The sequence below is a fragment of the Chrysochloris asiatica genome, unplaced genomic scaffold (assembly GCF_000296735.1).
Source record: "Chrysochloris asiatica unplaced genomic scaffold, ChrAsi1.0 scaffold00037, whole genome shotgun sequence".
Taxonomy (NCBI): domain Eukaryota; kingdom Metazoa; phylum Chordata; class Mammalia; order Afrosoricida; family Chrysochloridae; genus Chrysochloris; species Chrysochloris asiatica.
This window is the reverse complement of record NW_006408555.1, coordinates 8378395-8400132: the sequence shown is the minus strand read 5'-3', so window position 1 is coordinate 8400132 and position 21738 is coordinate 8378395. Positions and strand designations below refer to the sequence as shown.

The following is a 21738-nucleotide window of genomic DNA, read 5'->3' as shown; positions in this document are numbered from 1 at the left end:
CAATACCAGGACAACAATATCTTGTCCATTTCCAGGAGAATATAAAAGATAGGAGAAAATATGAGTAAAATAAATTATTTTATTGAGGAAGATAAGTTGCTCAATATTAGCTGGTTGTAGATAAAGAGAAGGGAACATGCTGGCAGTGGGGAGACAGACTCCTACTAACGGATCTATTCAACAAATACTCAGAATCCATTTCTTCAAATGCAAAAGTGGGTCACACTTTCCAGTCAAAGAATCATTGAGATCAACTGAAATAGGATTATTTCAACTATCAACCAAGAGTCTTTACATCTTCTCTGAGCCAAGGCCTCCATGGAACCTAATTCATTTCCCAGACTCCTCAGGAGGATTGAGCAGTCGTTTCCGCATTGTGTTGCCACGCTCCCTGCTTTTGGTCCTTTTTTCTGCATACTGGAAAATAAAAGGGGAAGAGAGACCAATCACCAGATTATGACACTATTTATATGAGTCAAGATTAAATACTTAGACACATGTGCAAAATAAAAACGTTTTTGACAAAATTCTTGTGTTCTTTATGCAAAACCAAACACTGTCTCCCTGTAACTTCTTCTACTGCCCTCGAGTTGGTTTTGCCTGCAATCGTCTTGCAAACATCTGGTCATATACTCAGCCACACTCTGTTGGCTTACTCCTCTTTAGGCTGAATAGTGCAGGTTCCCACAACTGTCCCACAGACCATGGCTTCTACATTCTAATCCATAAAGTGCCTTTTAGTTTATCAAGCACTTCAGTATCAATATTCCTTATAAAACGATCACAACCAGAATTAAACACAGTGCTCTATCTGTAATCTGACACACGTGGACTAGAATACTCCTACTGTTTATGAGCTATATACATTATGTTTCTATAAAATATTACCCAAAAGAATATCTGGATCTTAGCAATCATATTACCTTATTGACTCACATGGAAGCCTGTGGTCAAGTGAACGTCCCAAGGTTTCTGTTTTGCTTGATTACCATGAGTGCTCATCAAACCGATTCTCCTAAATTCCCGTCAGTATAATCAGTTGCATGTGAATGCGGTTTTTACCTGAAAAGTTGTCACCTGAGTATTCTAATCTGACCATAGGTTATAAATCACAAGAAAACATGGAGCTGATGACTAGACGGTCCTGTCCTCCCTCTTGCCCCTGACACGGATGGTTGTGGAGACTCAGGACTCACAGTTACTTCATTCTTCTGGGCCACTAGCCTCAAATGTAAGAAGTTACACTAGATCATCTTTAAGACATTTTCTAGGTCTAAAAGTGTGATTCTAGAATTCTAATATCTGACTTTGTATCAGCCAGGTCAATAAAATAAGCTATTTGGCCAAATGAGTAAGTTGTTACTGTTGTCGCTTAGTGCTGTCAAGTCAGTTCTGACGCCTAGCACCCTTGTATAGGGTTTCCCAGGGGCAGCTGGTGGGCTTGAACTGCCGACCTTCTGATTGTAACAGTCCAGTGCTTATCCTACAGTGCCACACTAGGACAAAGTATTGTTTGTTGGTGTTAAGTGCTGTCGAGTCGGTTCCTATGCATAGCAAGCCTGTATAAAGTTCCCAAGGAGTGGCTAATGAGCCTGAACCACTGACCTTATAGTTCAAACCAACCTTGCAGTCCAGCCCATTAACCCGCAGTGCCGTAGCAGAACTCCAGAACGAAGTATGGCCTACATTAAAACATGCGTTTTATATTTATGACAAGAGTTGAGGTGGCCCCTGAATTAATGGGCGGAGAGGGTTGAATGTAAGATTAATTGTAAAGTTCCAAACACTGAAGGTAAACTGGTAGACCAGGAAGCTAACCTAAATAAATCACTAAGAGGATACCGCACTGTTAGTATTTACCTCAATAAAAAGAAACAAAGCAGTGGCACAGGAGCAGAGAGGGGCTCCAACAGAACGGGGGAGTCGCTTCTCAAAGTTTCACAGAATGAACTACTCCAAGGACACAGGAAGGAAATGGTAGGAGGAGAGCATTGTAAGCAATAAATGGTAATAAACTAGAAAACGTTAGAAGCAACAAGTACAGGTTCAGAGAATTCGAGGATAAAAGACCATGCAGAAAATCAGGCAATGAAACCACAGAAAAACCACATACAGGGCTTAGAAACTACGTCAAGGAGGGAACAAAAACTTTCATGAAAACAAATGTAGCCAAAACTAGAAAAATACCCACAAGATCCTACCAAACAGAAACTACCAAAGATCAGAAAGACCAGAGAAGAAAATATCACCTGAAAATCGAATCATCCAAAGAATGGCACAATTACCGAACTCAGTAGAAACGGCATCTTATACAAGGGGAAGGATGTGAAAGAAAAGGAACAGCTACACCTGGTGTGGCACTGCAGGTAAGCTCGGCTTGAAGCGCAAGGTAAACAGTCCCAGTTCCCTAGCTGCTTCTCAGACACAGACCCTATACAGGGTCACTATGAGGTGGAACTGCCTTGATGGCACTTACCACCACCACCAAATAAAACAGCACATACTTTACTTTTGCACAAGTTTATTTTAAAAATAGTACATTGCCCTAGGTTTAGTTTCCAAATAAGCCAGCTTTTAGATTCAAGGCCAAAAGTACTTTAAAAATTAGTTTAAAACACTAACGCATATACACATTTATGTACACAGAGAAAAGCACTTCCCCTAACTCAGGACTATACAAAGTTCTTCAATCAGTAAATAAGTGTCACCTTGAAAAGAGACCACACACTGAAAAATACATACAATAAAAGTGGCACCCATATTAAAATGCCTTTTAATAGGAAGCATAATAGAGGACAAAGAGTTCCAATAGCAAAGATTTGAAGGCAAATTTTTCAGTAGTTATATATTTAAAATGATTAAATTAAAAATCTGATATACAAAACAGAAATGGAATTAACTTCTTTTCAAAATCTTAAATATGCACTCTGCTTGGTTAGCAAGACTTGGACAAATACCATGCCTTTAGCTACTTGACCAAGTCCAAGTCATAGTTTCAGCACCTTGTCCATAGCTAACAGTGAGCTGATAAGAGTATTCAAACTTCCAAACCTGAAAACTCATCCAGATGAGTTGCAGTGACTATTAGGAAGTTGTTTTCACTTATGTGCATGACCAATAGACAGCAATGTTACAGGACTATCTATCCCCAGAGGAAGCTGTCCTCTCTCCTGGTTTTAGAGCTCTGGTAGTGTAGTGGTTACAAGTCAGGTTGCTAACCTCAGGGTCAGCAGTTCGAAACTACCAGCTGTTCCACAAGAGAAAGATGAGGCTTTCTGCTCCTGTAAAGATTTACAGCCTCAGAACCCTACGCAAGGTCACTATGTGTCAGAACCAACAACCAACACCACGGACACCACCACCACCTGGTGTGGCACTGTAGGATAAGCAAGGGCAATCAGTTCAATGTGAAACAAAACATCAGTGGTTCAAACTCACCAGTTGCTCCTCAGGAACCCTACACAGGGTAGGAACTGACTCAACGGCACTTAACAACAAGAAGAGGAGAAGCACATCCTGAGTCAATCTTCTCCGTTATACGGAAACTTAGAGAAAACTTAATGATGGTAACAATATCTATTATGCCTCTAAAATGTGCTGTTCTATAGTTCACAACAATAGTAAGAAAAATGACCATCTGATTATTTTGTACATTAATGACATACATCTGGCAGTGAAGAATACCGAGATGCTAGGTGAGAGTAATGCTGGCTGTGATGGTTACATGTCACCTTGGCTAGGCCACGGTTCTCAGAGGTTTGACAGCTATAGAATGATGTCATTTGGCAGTCATGTGATGATGTAATCATTCTTCATTTGACAGCTATAGAATGACGTCATTTGGCAGTCATGTGATGATACAATCGTTTTCCATTTGACAGCTATAGAATGATGATGTCATTTGGCAGTCATGGAATGATGTAGTCATTCTCCATTTTGTGATCTGATGTAGTCATCGTCCATAGTCACATAATGCTGATTTTCACATCTAACCACCTGGTCTTTGGAACCTAGCTATGTCGACATGTTAGGATTGTACATCCAATCTCTGACTCAATTCTTACCTCATTCTTCAGGCATTTTCTCATCTCCCGATCAAGATCATTGCAATGACCAAAAAATTTCAGAATGCTGTGCTAAAAGGGAAAAAGGGAGTTCACTATTTCATGCCATATAATGCTAAGGTCTCTGACACACAGAATTTATTTCACTTACTCCTACAGAAACAAAATCAATGTGACACTCACCTTGATAATATATAAATGATAGCTAAATCACATGTATTATTGTTAGCTTTCTTGAAATGATTCAAACTCAGGGTGATCCCATGTTTCAGAGCAAAACTGCTCCATCGGATTTTTTTTAATGCTTTATTGTGAATTATGTGATGGTTCACATGGGAAGACATCAGCTTCACATTGATCCCGTTGTATATTGTTTCCTTGCCATGGTTACAATCCCTTCCATGCATCATCCATCAACCAAAGGGTATACCCTACAAGCCTGCCCCCTGGTCTTCAGCACACAGCCCCTCCTTCTCCCTCTCTGGGTCCAAAGTCTCCAGCTGCTCCATCTCCTCACATCATCGTCTCTGCCTCCATTCCTGGCATCACTGCTTCTCTGGGAAGGATTGCATTTTTCACTCTTCTCCTTTGATGGTCCCAGGGACCTCCCCTCCTAGACTGCAAGGTTAATCACTCCCCTCCCTTTGCCCCAAAACGTCTACCTTTACATTTCCAGCCCTTACAATCAGTCCTGATAACAATTATTTGCTATTGCATCACAAGAGACCTATCTGCCTCTCCTTTCATCAGCCCTGACTAGGCAGAATGGATACTACTCAGTGGAGAGTCTACCTTGCTTCATGCCCTCTGGATCTAGGTTCCCTCTTGAAAGCTTGTAAGCCAGTCACTTCTTGCCTCTGTAGCACCCCCATTCTGGGTAGCCAATGTCCAAGTTGCCTATCCCTGTCCTCTCCGTGTGCGGAGGAGGTGGGAATGATCCTCACTGTGAAAATTTGTTCACTCTTTTGAGCTACTGCTTCTATAGGTGTATGTAAAGTTCATCAAATTATATCAGATTATTCTTTTTTCCCCTCTTCTTTCTTCTTCTATTTGAGCTCTGATCATCCAGCCATTGAAGCCAGTGTCAAGTGGATATTATATGCAAGTGTGGGTGTATTTATGCATGTGCCCTCTCTTCTTATCAGCTGGATGCTTCACTCTCCACTCTAGTCCTCTGTGGCTATGTTGCTGACTCTAGGTCCAAGAGTCCCCAGGTCTTGCCACACTGCTGGCCAACTAGGTCTCCATCCGGGTTCGCAGGACTCTATTTAGCATTGTAGGGCTTAACTCGCAGCTTCATTGCTATTTTTCCCTCACTTCCCCTTATCGGTGACGAACGTGGTCACCAATGCATGTTGAGCATGCATTCCCATTGAGTCTTAGTCTTAGAAGGGGGTTTACCTTGAGGGGGGCCTGACCACTTGCCTTGATGTCTCCTGGGCAAGCCACTTGTTTGTTCTTGTAGTAATCAGTCATCCTGCCTATATTGTTTTGTATTTTTCCTGTCAGTCTTTCTTTCAGGAAATATCTTCTGTTCTGGCCACTCCAGGCTGGTCTGCTTGTCCTTTCAAGTGGAAATTTCCCCTCAAAAGATTCTGGATGCTGTTCAGGATTCCACCTGTGGTCTTGTGTAATGTAGAGGCTCTGCAGGAAGCCTTCTTTACTGAGCACGTTGTATCCCCATTTTAGGTATTCCCATCAGTTTTAGGCAGAAGGTGGATTGACAAGCTTTCTATAGTGGTATTTCTGTCGTTTCCTTTCTCTCCCCCTCCAGTGTCTATTTTATAGCGGTATGCCAGGGAACCTAGATTCAACAGACACCCAAGCATCTTAACATTATTTCCCCCTTTTCCCCATTCAAACCACGTCTCAATCGCTGTATCCCAGAGCCCTGTTGTTCCAAGGTTTTGCATACGTCATTATTTGCCTCTGTCCCACTTCAGCTTAACATGCATCCTATCATATTTCAATTCTTTGCAATGATTAAAATCGCCTCCGTGCATCATCAAATAACCAAAAGATACACCCCACAGGTCCATCAGGTTTTCTTGACTATAATCTCAACAGAAGCAGACTTCCAGACCTACCTTCTGCAGTATCTTTTAGGTTACCCAAACCCAAACCAAATTTACAGCCATCAAGCTGATTCTGACTTACTGTGACAGAAAAGAACTGATTCACAGCTGCTGCACTATTTGGTCCTTAGCGTACTGGTTACGAATCAAGAGCGGTTCCGTGGGAGAAAAAAATGAGACTTTCTGCTCCTGTAAAGATTTACAGCCTCGGAAACCCTGTGCAGGGTCGCTATGAGTCGGAACCAACTCCACGGTACTTAACAACAACAACATCCCAGGACCTCGTTCTTCCTAACAAGGAGTTGTAAATGCTCTATAAGTAGAAATGAAAAGTAAAAAGACTTTCTCCTGGATAAAGGGGAGCCCAATAATGCCAGCAGTCACCTCACTAGTCGCACACATTTGTTAAAGGGTACATTAAAATCACAGCACAACTCTTTCTCAGTTACAAGGAGTGGGGTCAAACTGCAGTGTGGCCACATTATTAATGAACAAATAGTAACTTCACTAGCAAACATTCTTTCCCATAGAAAAACTATTTAATAAATGCTTGGCAGCAGAGTTAGTTCTCATTTGCCCCCATTCAAAATATACCAGAAATATCCCACCAACTGTTAAGTTAATTCTGACTCAGAGCACACCTCTAGGACAGAGGGGAGCTGCCTCACAGCGTGGCCAAGGCTGTAAACCTTCACGGAAGGAAGCACACTGCCATAGCTTTCTCCCACAGAGCAGCTGTGGGGCTTGAACGTCAAGGATTTGCTAAGCAGTCCAGGGCTTGAACTACTGAGTGACCTGGGCTCCCTGGAGGTAGTGCATTCATTAATCCACAATATAAGGAAATCTGTGTCTAAAGTTCAAAGTCTGCTTTGTGTAAAAAACAAAAAAAATTCCCTAGCTGTTTTAGGTCCTGTGAATAAACTATGAATGGAGCAGGCCGGTTAAGATGAAGATAGCTAAAGACCATGAGCTTTTCATGTATAGTGGGTTTGCATGTCACCATTTTTAAGGGTGGTTCAGATAACGTGGCAATCTCTGTAATGACATGCCATAAACACTCAAGCTGTAGTTGTAATAATAAACACGTCTTTTCCTTTTCTTTGAAATTAAGGCTTTCATGGAAACCAGACAACACGTAATTAGGAGGACATACCGCATACAATTCTTTCACTGCCACTTTATATATATATTTGATCCACATGAAAAAATGGTGGGTTTTTCTGGCAAGCAGTTAAGATACACTAAGATATATTACTGATGACTTACAGATTACTTTTTCCAGGATAAATATTTAGTATGCATTTTTTACAAACTGCTTAGCAACAAATAAATAAGGACTATGTATTTTCACAAACCTTACATTATTGTTTTGAACTGTCTTCGAGTCGATTTTGACTCATAGCAACGTTGTATAGGGCTTCCATGTCCAGTGCTTTAACCCACAGTGCCACACCATGAAGAAACAGAAATAGTCAGACTTCTAGGCTGTAAGGCCTGGTATGGCACTGTGGGTTGATGTGCTAGACTGCAAAGCCGTTTGAACTGCAAGGTCAGCAGTTCAAGCTCACCAGCTGCTCCTTGGAAACCCTATATAGGGTTGCTATGGGTTGGAACCAACTCAATGGCACACAACAACAACAACAAGGCTGTAAAAAAAGCAACATTTCCTAGTTTAGCTTACATTATATTTTATCATCCCACATGTATATCTAGGTTTGTTATTTTTACAAATCTAAGATTTTTTATTCTAAAATCCCCTGGTGGTACAGTGGTTTAAGTGTTAGACTGGTAACCAAAGTTCAGCAATTGAAAACCACTAGCAGCTCCATGGGAGAAATACATAGTAGACTGCTTCTTTAAAGACAAACAGCCTTGGAAATGTTATGGGGCAGTTCCACTCTGCCTTACAGTCACTGTCAGGCAGAATCAACTCGATGGCAGGCAGTGGGATTTCCTCAACACAAAGCCTAAGTCAGAATTACACTCTTGGGACACTACATGAAAAACACTGAACCCAAAATGCCTGACTGGAGTGGGCCATAGACACACGTGTAGAGGGCAATCCTCTCTTACACACACGGTCTCTAGCACCTGATGCCTATTTCTAGAGAACAAACTGAGCAAGCCAATGAAGAAAGGACTCAATCAACAGATTTCCAAACACCCTCTACATGGAGGACACTGCCCTAGACAGTAGAGAAACACCAGCTGCCAAGGGAGACCTGGATCTTTCATGAACACATGATGTTCACAAAGCTAGAGTTCTCAAAGTGTAATCTGGGGAGTCCACAACGTCAAAACTCTTTTCCTCATAATACAAAGGCCTCATTCACATGGCTCCCTCACTTTCATTCTCGCTCAAGGACACAGGGATTTTCCAGAAGCAAAAGACCAAATGGGGCGGTTGTGAGAATCCAGCAGCATTAAGTCAGACATGCGCAAGAACTGCAAAATGCACAGGCAAAGCCACTGTTTCCACTTTCTAAAGATATTTTAAAGAAAAATAACGATTTTATCTTGTAATAAATGAGTCCTGGTAGCGTAGTGGGTCACGAGCTGGGCTGATAACTGCAAGGTCAGCAGTTTGAATCCTTCAGCCGTTCCATGGGAGAAAGATGAGGCTTTCTGCTCTACAAATATTTACAGCCTCAGAAACCCTACACAGAGTTGCTATCAGTCGGTGGAACTGACTCCATGGCAAGCCACCACCACCATCGTATAATAAAGTTTCTTATTGCAATTTTAAGCAAGTCTACGTTTTTAACCTGCTTTCGTTTTTAATATAGTATATATTGATAGCTATAACATATACTAACACTCTTTAAGGTCCACAATGATTGTTTTATACTAATATTTATTGAACAGGTAGGGAGATACAAAGTTTATAAAACATGGTCAAGAAGGTGAGGTAATGCACAAGCAATAGAGAGCAGAATACGTTCACTGACTCCCAAGAGTCGAAACCAAGTGCTTTAGGAAATCAAGACTGAGACTGTCTGCAGCCTACAAGGGGGTGTGGGTGGGTGGCTAGTCAGGAAAAAGGACTGAGATTAAAGCAGAAGGCTTCAGTCTGGATTGTTGATGATACTCAGGATGGACTGTATGTTTCTCTCCTTTTCCTCTCCCCATCTTTGGGCTTACTTTACCAGTAATGCCCAGGGCTGTTCAGTCTGCTTTTTCTATACTAGCTTGCATTTTTGCTTTAATATCTTCTACAGAACTAGGTCCTTTTGGTGTCTTAGGAGTTTTTTTTCCTGTTTTTTGAAGAATTTCTGACCTTCTGATCTTTGAATGGATGGTTTTGAGTCTTTCCCATTCTGGTTTGATTTTTGTGCGTTTTTGGCTGGAATATCCTGCACAGGTTTCTTCACTGAGACTTTTTCTTTGGTTTTATCATCATCAAAATTGTCATCATCTTTGTCATCTTCTTCATTTGCAGCAAGTTGTATTTTTGCTGTGGAACCCTGGTACCACTTGCTGGGGCAGATGGCTTCCCTGAGGTACTTAAAAGTTTCACATCCTTCTCCTTTTCATCATCTGACTCTGCATCTTCCTCCACAGCTACTAAGTGCTGTCCACTAATCTGCACAGGCCCTAAGCCACACTTCAACCCTAACTAACCACACATGGCGTTATTTCAAAGGCCCTAAGGGAGATGTGTTGGCTATATACAGACATTTTCAAAGGTGCCAACTGGATTACCTTCATAATTCGCTGCCTCTGCTTCAACACTGTGCAATTAATTCACCCTTTGCACCACTCCCTAAATTGACCAGTCTTAACTATAATTGGTGCTCATTTTCATCCTTCTCCTACTGAACGTGATAATCTTTGTTGGCTTTTCGTTCACAGTTGAAAAGACAGTTTCGGGCCTCAGAGGGCTCCCATCCACATCCATGGAATCTTCCATGGGGTGGTGGTAGGTACTTGGGTGGTAAAGAAGGGTGGGGACAACCGGCTACTGGTACGGAAAACAGCCACGCAGGATGGACTCACACCAGGCCCTCAATGATTTTTAAGAGTGTAAAGGAATCCTAACACCAAATGTGCAAGAACAACAGTCATCAAGCAGGAAATGCATTATGTGAGTGCAAGTACACGGAGCTACTGCTGCAAAGGGGCTGTGTACAGAGAATCTAGGCCAGGAAAGGAGAAAAGGAAGCGAAACCCGAAGGATGAAAACCACCTGGCTTAGCAAATGAGGAGTGGAGACAATGAGAATGTTCTCAAAGGAAAGAGCAAGGGCAAAGGTTAAAGAGAGAAAATAGCACACTCCAGGAATGAAAAGGTCCACCAGCACAGCTTCAGAGAAGAGCACACAGGGATGGATGGCGTGGAGGAGCATGGGGAAGAGGTGAAGCTGAGGACTTCAATGGGGACGGCCTTGAAACACAAGTGAAAAAATGTACATTTTATTCTACAGGCAAAGAAAACCATAGATGGGGAAGAATAATTAAAGTTATTTTGGAAACACCATTCTGGATGCAGCGTGGTAAGTACACTAGGGCAGAGACCAGCTGTCAGTAATAAGGGGCCCTACGAAGAGAATGTGGGAAGAGGCTACATTAGTGACACTGGCAGTGGAGAACAACCGACTCGGAAACTCGGGGACTGTTCACATGACAGAAGGGAGGGAGATGGAGGAATTAAAGAAAATGCTGGTTTCTGGCTCCGACAGGCAAGTGTTATTCACTAAGATAGGAGGCGAAGGTGTTTAAAAACAGGTAAGATAAATTTGTGTCGGGACATGCTGAGGTTATCTGTACAACAGTCAAGTCCAGTATATAGCTGAGATAAACAGATTTAGAACTCAGGAGAGAAATCTGAGACAGGATAAAGATTAAAAACCACTGAAGGCAATGAAATTTTCTAGGAAAAAATGTACAGCCTTTATCCTCCAAGTATGGTGCTATATGACAAGCACTCGATCGCAAGGTTGGTTTGAACTACAACATCAGTGATTCAAACTCAACAGCTGCTTCTCAGAAACCCTATGCAGTGTCACTATAGGTCGGATCCAGCTCGACAGCGCTTAACAACAACAACAACCATCTTCAGTATGAAACTGATCAAACATGCAATCAAGATGCATTGATAATTACTGATGATTAGAATGCAACAGTTGGCAACAAAGAGGGATTGTTAGTTGAAAAACATGGTCTTGGTGAAAGAAATTATTCTGAAGATCCCATGACAGAAATTTGCAAGACCAATGACTTCTTCATTTCAAATACCTTTCTTTTATCAACAACATAAAACAATGACTCTGCATCTGAACCTTGCCACAAGAAATACTCAGGAATCAAATTGACTCCATCTGTGAGAAGAGATGAAGCAGAAGCTCAATATCACCAGCCAAAACCTACTCAGGGGGCCAACTACACAATAGATCATCAACTGCTCATATGCAAGTTCAGGATGAAGATGAAGCATATTAAAACAAGTCCATGAAGCCAAAATGCGACCTTGAGTATGTTGTTGTTGTTAGGTGACACTGAATCATGACCGACTCACAGTGTCCTTATGCACAGCAGAACGAAACACTGCCCGATCCTGGCCCAACGTCACTACTGTTGTCATGCTTGAGTCCATCAATGCTGCCACTTGGCCAATCCATCTCATTGGGGGTCTTCCTCTTGTGATATAATACAGATGTCTAAGGTATCAACTGTGATGGTTTCTAAATGCGTGTTTCCACGTGACAACGCTCAAACTACACTTAAAAAGATGCATTTTATTATATGTAAATTATACTTGTTATTAACCAAAATACAATATTATAAACATAAAAATGTAATCGATGATTAAGTAAAAGCAATGATTTAAACATTCTGGCTTTGGAAATAAATATGAAATGCTGATATCCTTACTTGTATCTAGTATTATGAACTACACCACACACTTCCCTAAGTCCATACTGTCCACATCCTCAGATAAGACTGAAATGTTATTTCTGAATGTCCTTCTCCCTACTCTACTGCTTTCTTCCAGAAGATCTTTCCCTTTTCCACTGACTATATATCAATGAAATATGATGGGGCTTCAAAAAGTGAGTGGGAAAATCTCATTATCTTCTAACCCATTTTTCAATTACCTTTTTGAAGGCCCCTACTATTCTGTCACACAAATAATCACTTACTGTTCTTAAAAACGGAAACATTTTATGTTTTTCCCTTTAAAAACCCACAGTTGTGTCTTACTTATTTGGTCAGGCTCATTTTTCAGTTGGGTCATTTGAGGATGGAGGGAAGGGACTGTTTAGAACAGTTCTCAGTATGTGATCTAAATGTATGGGGCACATAGTTTGCCTAAAGTTTATTGCTGTCATCAACATTCTTTGATCCAGTAAAAATGGACTTCACTGGACAGTGGTATTTTTATTACCTTATTTTTGGTCTTTAAGTTTTACTCCTTACACATTGGTTATTACTATGGTAGCATAGTGGGCTATGAGTCAGTAGTTTGAAACTACCACCCATTCCGGAGAAGAAGGACAAGGCTTTCTGCTCCCGTAATGACTGACAGCCTATGCAGGGTTGCCAGAAGTCCGAACCAACTCCAAGGTACACCACCACTACTATTGTTGTAATTTGATACCACTGGTGGTTGGTTGGTTATGTGCCATCTAGCCAGTTCTGATTCAGTGACTCTGTATAGGGTTTCCAAGAACAGCAAATGGTTTTGAACTACCAAGATTGTGGTTACCAGTCCAGTGCTTATCCTAAAGTGCCACCCAGGACTCATTACAGCTTATAGATACCATGAGAAAAACTACAATGCATCATGCAAAGTTAAAGACAACCATAAATGCTTCCTAAAATAATCAAGTCATGACAAAAAAATCTGGGGTAGAGGGCAGAGAAGCAAACGGTTTCATATGTATAAAATTATCAGTCTGATTTAATGCTTTCTAATTAAGGGCCTCTTTTCTATTCTGGTTATAACTATGGCACTTGATTTCTAGTCCACTAATAAGTAAATCTGTCAACTTAAGCCAATCATAAATTAGATCTGGTTAACATCTAATTATATAAAATATTTCCATTTCCTTTAAATTAAGAATAGTAGCCATTAAAGACGATCTTAGAATAATTGTATTATGCTGAGAAGAGTCAGAGTGGAATATAAGTATTCTAGCTCCCTATAATTAGGAAGGGGAAAGCATTTCACTGCAAAAGGAATCCAACCATTACATACTATTTCAAGTTCCCTAATACGTGAACATGCTGGATTTTAACCTATCACAAAGGAGGTGCTCTCTGAAAAATCTTTTCTAAGCTCCGAGGTTCTGTTATTAAGACATTCTCATACTCTTCCACTCAGGAGGAAAACATTTTATATTAGTCTGTTATACTTAAGTTTCGCTTTTGCTTTATGGTCATTTTACTCAATGCTTACATTTCTGTGACATTCCTTTAGCAAGTTAATCAAGGTGTTGCACTCTTGAGTGTGCAAGTGTGGAGACAGGTCAGGATGCATCCTTAGGAGAAGCCGACAAATCACAGCAGAGGAACCTGTGGGTACAAGAAAGAGGGTCTTGAATGTGCATAAATGTATGTAAGCAAGACTAAAATTAGTTTCAATAAGATCCAGTGTTTAACTTTATCAGAAAAGCATGTTGACCATTAACCAACTGGGTGACCTCAGGCAAGTTATTAAACTTGAACCAGTTTCATTATCCAAGGATTTCATATATTCAGCAAGTTATCAGGCGTGTTTGAAGGGCCTGCAGGTTCAGAAGTAGAAGAGGAATCCTCTAGAGGCCTAGTCCTAGAATTACTCAAGCAAAAACCACTTGACTGTACAAGGTGCCTTCCAAAAGCTGGTGAGGAAATTCCATCGCCTTTAAATTCCATTTGTCTGTGCACTTTTGAAACCCCTCATATTAATAATCCTGACTTCAAATATCTTTCCCACATTCCTGAAATTGACTACAATTCCATTCTATTCAAATGAAACTCTAACAATTTTGAGAACGAAACTATTAATCCTTTTAAATAGTGTATATTCCTCTGATAGGGCTGAAGGGTCATTAATTAGTCTCACATTAGTATGACTTAATTTAGACTCCTTTCTTCCTAACATCTGGTTGACAAAATCTAAACAGTGAAGTGAAACAAGAAGCAGATGTGAAAAAAAATTCTGAAAGTCCAAATTTAGTAGATAAATTCATAAAGTATAATTACTACAGTGAAAACAGGATTCCATTTACACGAAATAATATAGAAGAAAAAAAGGAATCCTGGTGTGGTCCTGTAAGATAAGCACTCCTTGGGAACCTTATATATGGTCACTATGAGTCAGAACTGACTCCACGACACTTAACAACAACAACAGACAAGAAGGCACCACTTACCTGCCAGTCTGTTGGACTCTGGTGACTTGCATGCTGCTGGGATGCTAGAAGCTAGACCAGCATGATTTTAAATACCAGCAGGGTCACCCGTGTTGGGCAGATTTCAGCAGAGCTTTCAGACTAGAATGAGCAGGAAGACAAGGTGGACCTCTTCTCAGTGCTTAGCCAATGAAAACCTTAGGAACAGCAGAACACTGTCAGACCTAGTGCCAGAAGATGACAAGATGGATGGACACAGTGGCAGCCACAATGGGCTCAAACAAAGCAATGACTGTTAAGATGCTGCAGGACCAGGCGGTGTTTCATATTGTTGTGCACAGGGTCGCTATGAATCAGAACAGGCTCGAAGGCACCAAATAACAACAAAAACAATCATACTTTCCAATCATTTAAAAAAGCTGTTCTAATGGCATTATCATAATTCAGCCTATTTTTTTATGAATTGAAGATAAATTAAATATTCTTATTTTTAAAACATCTTTAAATCCTTAAGGGGGAAAAAAAGCTGTCTATCAACATTAATAGTTTAGAAAATAATTTATTAAATGAGTTGGGCTGCTAACTTCAAGGTCAGCAGTTCAAGACCCAGCTGTTTCATGGGAGAAAGATGAGGCTTTCTGCTCCTGTAAAAATCTACAGCCTTGGAAACCCTACAAAGGGTCACTATGAGTTGAAACTGACTCCACAGCACATAACCAACCAACCAATCAAAGCACAAGTCTGCAAACCTCCAACAAACCTATGAAGTAGGTTCCCTTTAAAAATAGTTGAACCGAGAACAAACAAGATGGTGGATCGGGTGGAAGTGCAGTAAAGGAGCTCCGCCAACAACAACACAGAATACCCGATCAAGCAGGCTCAGGGGATGGTCCCAGAACTCTGAACCACATATAAAGGAATATTTAGAAGGCTGGAAGACTTACAGCTGGGGAATTTGTGGCAGAAGCAAGAAATCCATTGTTTTCTAGTCCGGGACGCTCAGCTGCTCCAGGAGCCGCCATCTTGGGTGAGAGCAAGTGGAGGGAAGGATTGGAGTGGCCACAGACACCTGGCAGAACCGAGGAGATAAAGGTGTGGACATTCTTCTATTTTGGTAGCTGTTCACTGGTTCCTTGCTGCCTGTGCACCTCCATTTGGGTGACTATAGGGGTGCCTGAGCTAGTGGACACCCCAGCCCCACCCTCGGAGGGTTCTACTATGCATGATCGCCTAGAAATTTAAAGAGACAGTTTCCAATTAAAACCAAACAGCCACAGCTGGCCCGGAACTGTTTACAACTAGAAAAAAACGCCTTAACTGGGATTGTGGAGCGGGACAAGCAGACAAAAAAGGAAATAAGCCGAAAATTAAATCCTAAGTTACGTCAAAACGACCAACCGTGGTATCTTGAAATTCCTCAAGAAGAAGAGTGAAAAGGGAAGTCCATTTCCTGATCACATCTACCTGGAGGCAATCAGAAAGCATAAAAAATACCAAAATACATACCCATCTGCGTATTAAGGCCACAGATAACCCCTGAAGATGCCAAAAAAACAGAAGCCGATGGCCACATCTGCACATGTCCAGAAACGAGATAAAGTGACTGAGGCATATGAGCTGGAAGTAGACCTACACTCCATACTGGAAGATGGGCAGGCTTTGGGAATGTCTGAGAAGGAATTCCTAAAAATGATTATAAAATGTATCAAAACACTATACAATTGTTGAAGAGTTGCTGGAAGAAAAGTTCCCTAATATCATGAAAGATGAGAAAATATGCATACAAGAAGCTGAACAAATTCGAAACAGGATAGATCCCAACAGAAAATCAAGACATATGACAATAAACTTTCCAAAACCAAAGACAAGGAATGAATACTGAGAGCAGCTCAGAAAAAACGAAAAGTTATCGACAAAAGAGAACCAGTAATAAAACATTAAAAAAAAAAAAGAGAGAGAGAACCAGTAAGACTAAACTCTGATCTGTCAGCAGGCATGAAGACAATGGAATTACATATACAGAACTCTGAAAGAAAAAACTGCCAATCAAGAATCATACATCCAGCAAAACTGTACTTCAAATATGACAGTGAAATTAGGGCATTTTCAGAAATTAAAGAAATTTGTAATCATCAGACAAATATCATAAAAAGTCAAGAAAATGTTTCATGCTAAAAGAATCATTCTCTGATAGTTTCCAGGGGTGGGAGGGAAGGGAGACTAATTCACTGGTTAGAGGGTTGATGTTTGTTAATGTTAACTCAGGTGATGGGTAGGGCATTAAACAAGGTGAGGGAGGTTGGCAGAAGATGATTAAGACAGGTGAAGACGCAAAGAGGCGTATGCAAGGGCCAAAGGTGCTAGAGAGAAATAGTGTGATACACACAGGTTTGGAACAACAGTGTTTTGTAGGTAGATATATGGACAGATACACAGGCTGAATGGGTATGGGAGGGGGAGTGGGAGTATACCCACAAATATAAAAGGATTGAAAAGGGTAATTGTACACGGGTATTTACCTTTGCTGCAAACACACCTATGAATGCAGAGGGACATATAGCAGGCAAAATGATGAAAACGACATAGATATTATCAAACATTTTATGGCAGTGAGGTGCTGGGCCTGGAGGTTGAGGATCCCCGTCTCAGAGGACACCATGGTCAACAGACAAACACAGTCCACAAAGACAATATTCTACATCCTACTTTGGTGAGTAGCGGCTGAGGTTTTAAAAGCACATGAGTGACCATCTAAAGTGCAGCTACTGGTCTCTCCAACAACTGTGGAAGAATCAATTAGTCCCAGGGACTGATGGAACATGTGAACATCAGTCACCAAGGCTCCGAGACAAGAACAGTCATGGTACATGACTACCCCTACTAACTGCTTTGAAAAAGTTCACGTTAGAAGGTCCTGGACAGACTGCAAGAAAATGTGGGACAAAACCCCAAATTAAAAAAAACAACAACAACATATATATATAGTCAGAAAGAGACTGGAGTAACCTGAGACTATGACCTTCAACCACCCTTCAGGTCGGGAAAAGTACTCCCCATTGTGGCCCAATTTTCCGTCAAGCAGTAGAAAGACATATATGGGAAGACAATTAACACTAGTAAGGTGTGCTCACCATGGAATGAATGGTCAATCATTCAAAATAAAACGGCCACACTTCCCTAAGGACAAAGTTGCGAAGGATGGGAAGGTAGGTGGTATGGAAAGAGGAAGAACCGGGAGGAAGTAGGAGAACTGTTGTTGCATGGAGGGGACTGCAGTCATGGAGAAGAAGCAAAGCGTACGAAGGTAAAATTGACGTGCTTGTCTGTAAACCTTCCCTCAATTTACAAAAAGTTTAAAAAAGAAACAGCATGATTAACGTATAATAAGCAATGAACTTGAAGGAAGAAAAAGTGGATCTGAAGGCAGAAGTTGTGGATTAACTATTTACAAATTATATCACCTTGGTGACTTAATCTGAGAACTAATCTCCTCTTTCATCAATGGAAGGAGCTCTTGACCTGTATCTCTGACACGTCACGGAGATTAAAATAACGTGGGGATATATGAAGCAGCAACAGCGAGTGTGAAACATGTAAAGCATTATTTTAAAATGTGAAATGCTCTCAGTCACAGAAGGGGAAAGGGTAAACCACATTTATTCTGTGATGTTTCTGGAGTCAGAAGTAGATGTCATCTTTGTTTCTTCTTTTTATCTCACTTCTATTACACATTCAAGGTAGCATCTTCCAGTCATTCCCAGAGATCATCTTCATGAAGCTGTCTGAGAGTGAAACGGGTGATGTGTGAAGACAAGCTATCTGTCAGTGTGCCGTCAATTGCAGATGTCATAAAGGATACCCACACACTGCAGTCTTAATTCTTCCCAAATCTAAGTTCACAATGAAATGATTTAAGCCATTTGTAAAAATAAAACAAGCACTCAAAGGATAAACACCTGCTACCAATAGAGATACTGAAAATAATTCACAAAAGGCAATGCCAAAGTAATTATGAACATCAGCAACACTGCAAAGGCAAACCTCATCCAGAGAGACAGCTGTCATCCCCACCTCTCTTCCTCAAATACATACAGGTTTCACTGAGAGCTACAGAAAACTCTTCAAAATTTTCCTGTAAGAAGAAATTTGCTGTTTGATATCTGCCAAGCAAGTTTTAAAATTTCACCTGGGGGCAAGCTGGGGAAATAGATTCATAGAAGCGGTTATGAATTGGGCTGCTAACCTCAGGGTCAGCGGTTCGAAACTACCAGCTGTTCTGTGGGAGACAGATGAGGCTTTCTGCTCCCACACAGATTTACAGCCTCGGAAACCCTGTACAGGGTCCCTAGGAGTTGGAACCGACTCCATGGCACACAACAACAACAAACTTTCATTAAAGGCATAAAACTTAGTGGTATTCTAATCACTGCTTCATCCTACAATTCTCCAGAGCATTTCAGGATAATATAGCAGATTTCAACCACCAGGTGGCATAATTTTAGAAAATACATAAATTAAAAGTAAAATACGGATAACCAGAAGAGGGAAAAAAAAAAGAGTAATCCATTACAATTGGATGAATGTGACCTATGCTTGTCGATGTAGTAGCTCAAAGGAGGGTACAAATTTTTACAGTGAAGATCATTCCCACCCCCTTGGTACACAGGATCGACAAGGATGGGCAACTTAGACATTGGCTACCCAAAAATGGAGAAGGAGCTCTGGTACCGATGTTGTTGTTGTGTGCCGTGGAGTCGGTTCCGACTTATAGCGACCCTGCACAGGGTTTCCGAGGCTGTTAATCTTTACGGGAGCAGGTTACGAATCGGGCTGGGAACCTCCTGGTCAACAGTTCGAAACTACCAGCTGTTCCGCGGGAGAAAGTTGAGGCTTTCTGCTCCCGTAAAGATTTCCAGCCTTGGAATACCTGTACAGAGTCGCTAGGAGTTGGAACCGACTCCACGGCACATAACAACAACAACCCAAAATGGAGAGGCTACAAAGGCAAGAAGTGATTGGCTTACAAGCTTTCCATAGGGAACCTAGTTCCAGAGGGTACAGGGAAAGGGAGACTCTCCACTGAATGGTTTCCAACCTGTCCGGACAGGGCTGATGAAAGGTGATGGGGATAAGAGTCTTGTGGTTCAATAAGGAATGACTGCTATCAAGTCAATGACTGTGAGTGTTGGAAAGGTAAAGGTAGACCTTTTGTAACAAAAGGCGGGGAGTGTTTGATTTTGGAGGCTTGGAGAAAAGTGAAGTGCGGGACCCTATCCAGAGAAGCAGTGATGCAGAGATGGAAGCAGAGATGATGACGTGGTGAGAGGAACTGCTGGGGACTCTAGACTCAAGGAGGGAGAGGAACTGTGTGCTGACTATCGGCCGGGGGAGGGGGTGGGGGCAGCTTGCAGGGTATACCCTTTGGTTGGTTGATGATGCATATAGGGGAATGTAATCATTGCAATGAAACAACATACAATAGGATGAATGTAAACATAATGTTCTCCCATGTAAACTATCACATAATTCACAATAAAAACTTTAAAAAAAGGAATAACTAAAATATTAACGCTAATAAAGGAAAAAGGATAAGCAGTCTAAAAACACACTCCAGTAGACGTATAATCCCAGAGAAGAACCATGTACTTTAATGCCACTTGGTGTTTCTTTACAAAACTTTGTGGTGCTCTGTTTAATAAGAGTTTAGCTGCTAACCACAAGGTCAGCAGTTCAAACCCACCAATGGCTCCTCAGGAAAGTGAAGTGGCAGTCTGCTTCCATAAAGATTTACAGCCTTGGAACCTATAGGGCAGTCCAACCCAGTCCTATGGAGAATCCATTTTTTACATTTTGTGACTGTACCATAAATTTATAATATTGTTGCAATTATTATGTTTTTATACAAATACTAATAAAGGTAAAATTCTTATGTTCAGTGTTTGAGTAATCTGTTCTGGGAAAATTGGAAACTAATAGTGCTTCCAAAAAAATGTTTTTTTAATGCTTCAATTTCAGGAAGCAATGGTATTAAATTAGTTATTTCTCCAACCTTTCAAATGATGACTCTTCCCTACCTACTCCTACTGTGAAGTCTAAAGAGATGTCACTGAGTAAGAGACCAGTGTTCCTACTGACTACGCCACACTGCCTGAAAGAGCAACTTGTGGGCTGTCCAGGGGATGAAGACACAGCTACTCTGTTATTCTTGGGTGTCATCATTGGGTTTTTTTTTTTAGACAAAAACAACAACTTGCTCTAGAGACTGAAAAACACACTGAGAGAAAGAAAGCACAAAAACCCTTGTGTGATTGAAAAGGTTGACCTTTCCTAGCTACTTATGGCTGGAACAAGGAAGCGCAACACTTTTGGCTGCCCATTTGCTAATCAAAACACTTGACCAAATATCTCAACAAAAAGTTGATTATGAAAAAGGACTGTGATCTTTTGACATGGATCCCACTAGACTGCGTCAAGATTTATAAGCACTGGTACAGACTCTAACAGGTTCAATCTGAGGATGATCCAAAATGCACAGAACAGAAAAAACTATATATGACGGAGTAGATTACAGGGTTACTATGGGGTTATGTGGGAATATTGCTGAAATTTTAAGATTCTTTTTTCTGGATATAAGAAACCATTTTCCTCCTTTTCCCTAAATTATCTAACTAAGGCGTTTAGATGTTGTAAACTTAGAAGTTTTTATTTGTAGGTCAGCAAAGTTATAAATACCACACAACTAGTGAAATGTCTGAGCTGACTTTACAAAATAGAGCGGCATTAACATTTACTGCTAAGTGTTCCAAGAAACGGTTTTGTACCTTATAGACGAATGTTGCTGAGTTTACACACGTTTAAGACTAGGTTTTGCAGAGAGTAGCTGAGGCACAGGAAAGCTGTTACTGATGCTGTTTATGTATAAACAAACACCTCCTGGGGCTCAAGTTAATACTGGAATTATGAAATATTGTATATAGGTTATTTCTAATGTGACTGCTCAGAAAGCTATAAAGCAAATCACATATACAGCCAAGAAATAGTCTACAGATGGAGCTGGGGTCCTGTTTCAAGATTCATAGCCTAACCACAGGCCAAGTAGTTATTCTAGAGTTGTTGTTGTTGTCAGGTGCCATCGAGTCGGAACCGACTCATAGCGACCCCATGCACAGCAGAACGAAACAGTGTCCGATCCTGGGCCAACCTCACTACTGCTGCCACACTTGACGCCATCAATGATGCCACCTGGCTGATCCATCTCATTGGG

General features: G+C 41.0%; 1 protein-coding gene across 1 annotated transcript; it reads right to left on the bottom strand.

Annotated features, from left to right (window-relative positions):
• Positions 1 to 330: 330 nt before the first annotated feature.
• Positions 331 to 13618, bottom strand: CMC2 (C-x(9)-C motif containing 2). Its single transcript, XM_006860146.1, has 3 exons — positions 13538 to 13618; positions 4065 to 4136; positions 331 to 417 (listed from the first exon to the last, which is right to left on the bottom strand). Exons 1-3 carry the CDS (start codon positions 13616 to 13618, stop codon positions 331 to 333), a joined length of 240 nt encoding a protein of 79 aa, XP_006860208.1.
• Between the last annotated feature and the right edge of the window lie 8120 nt (positions 13619 to 21738).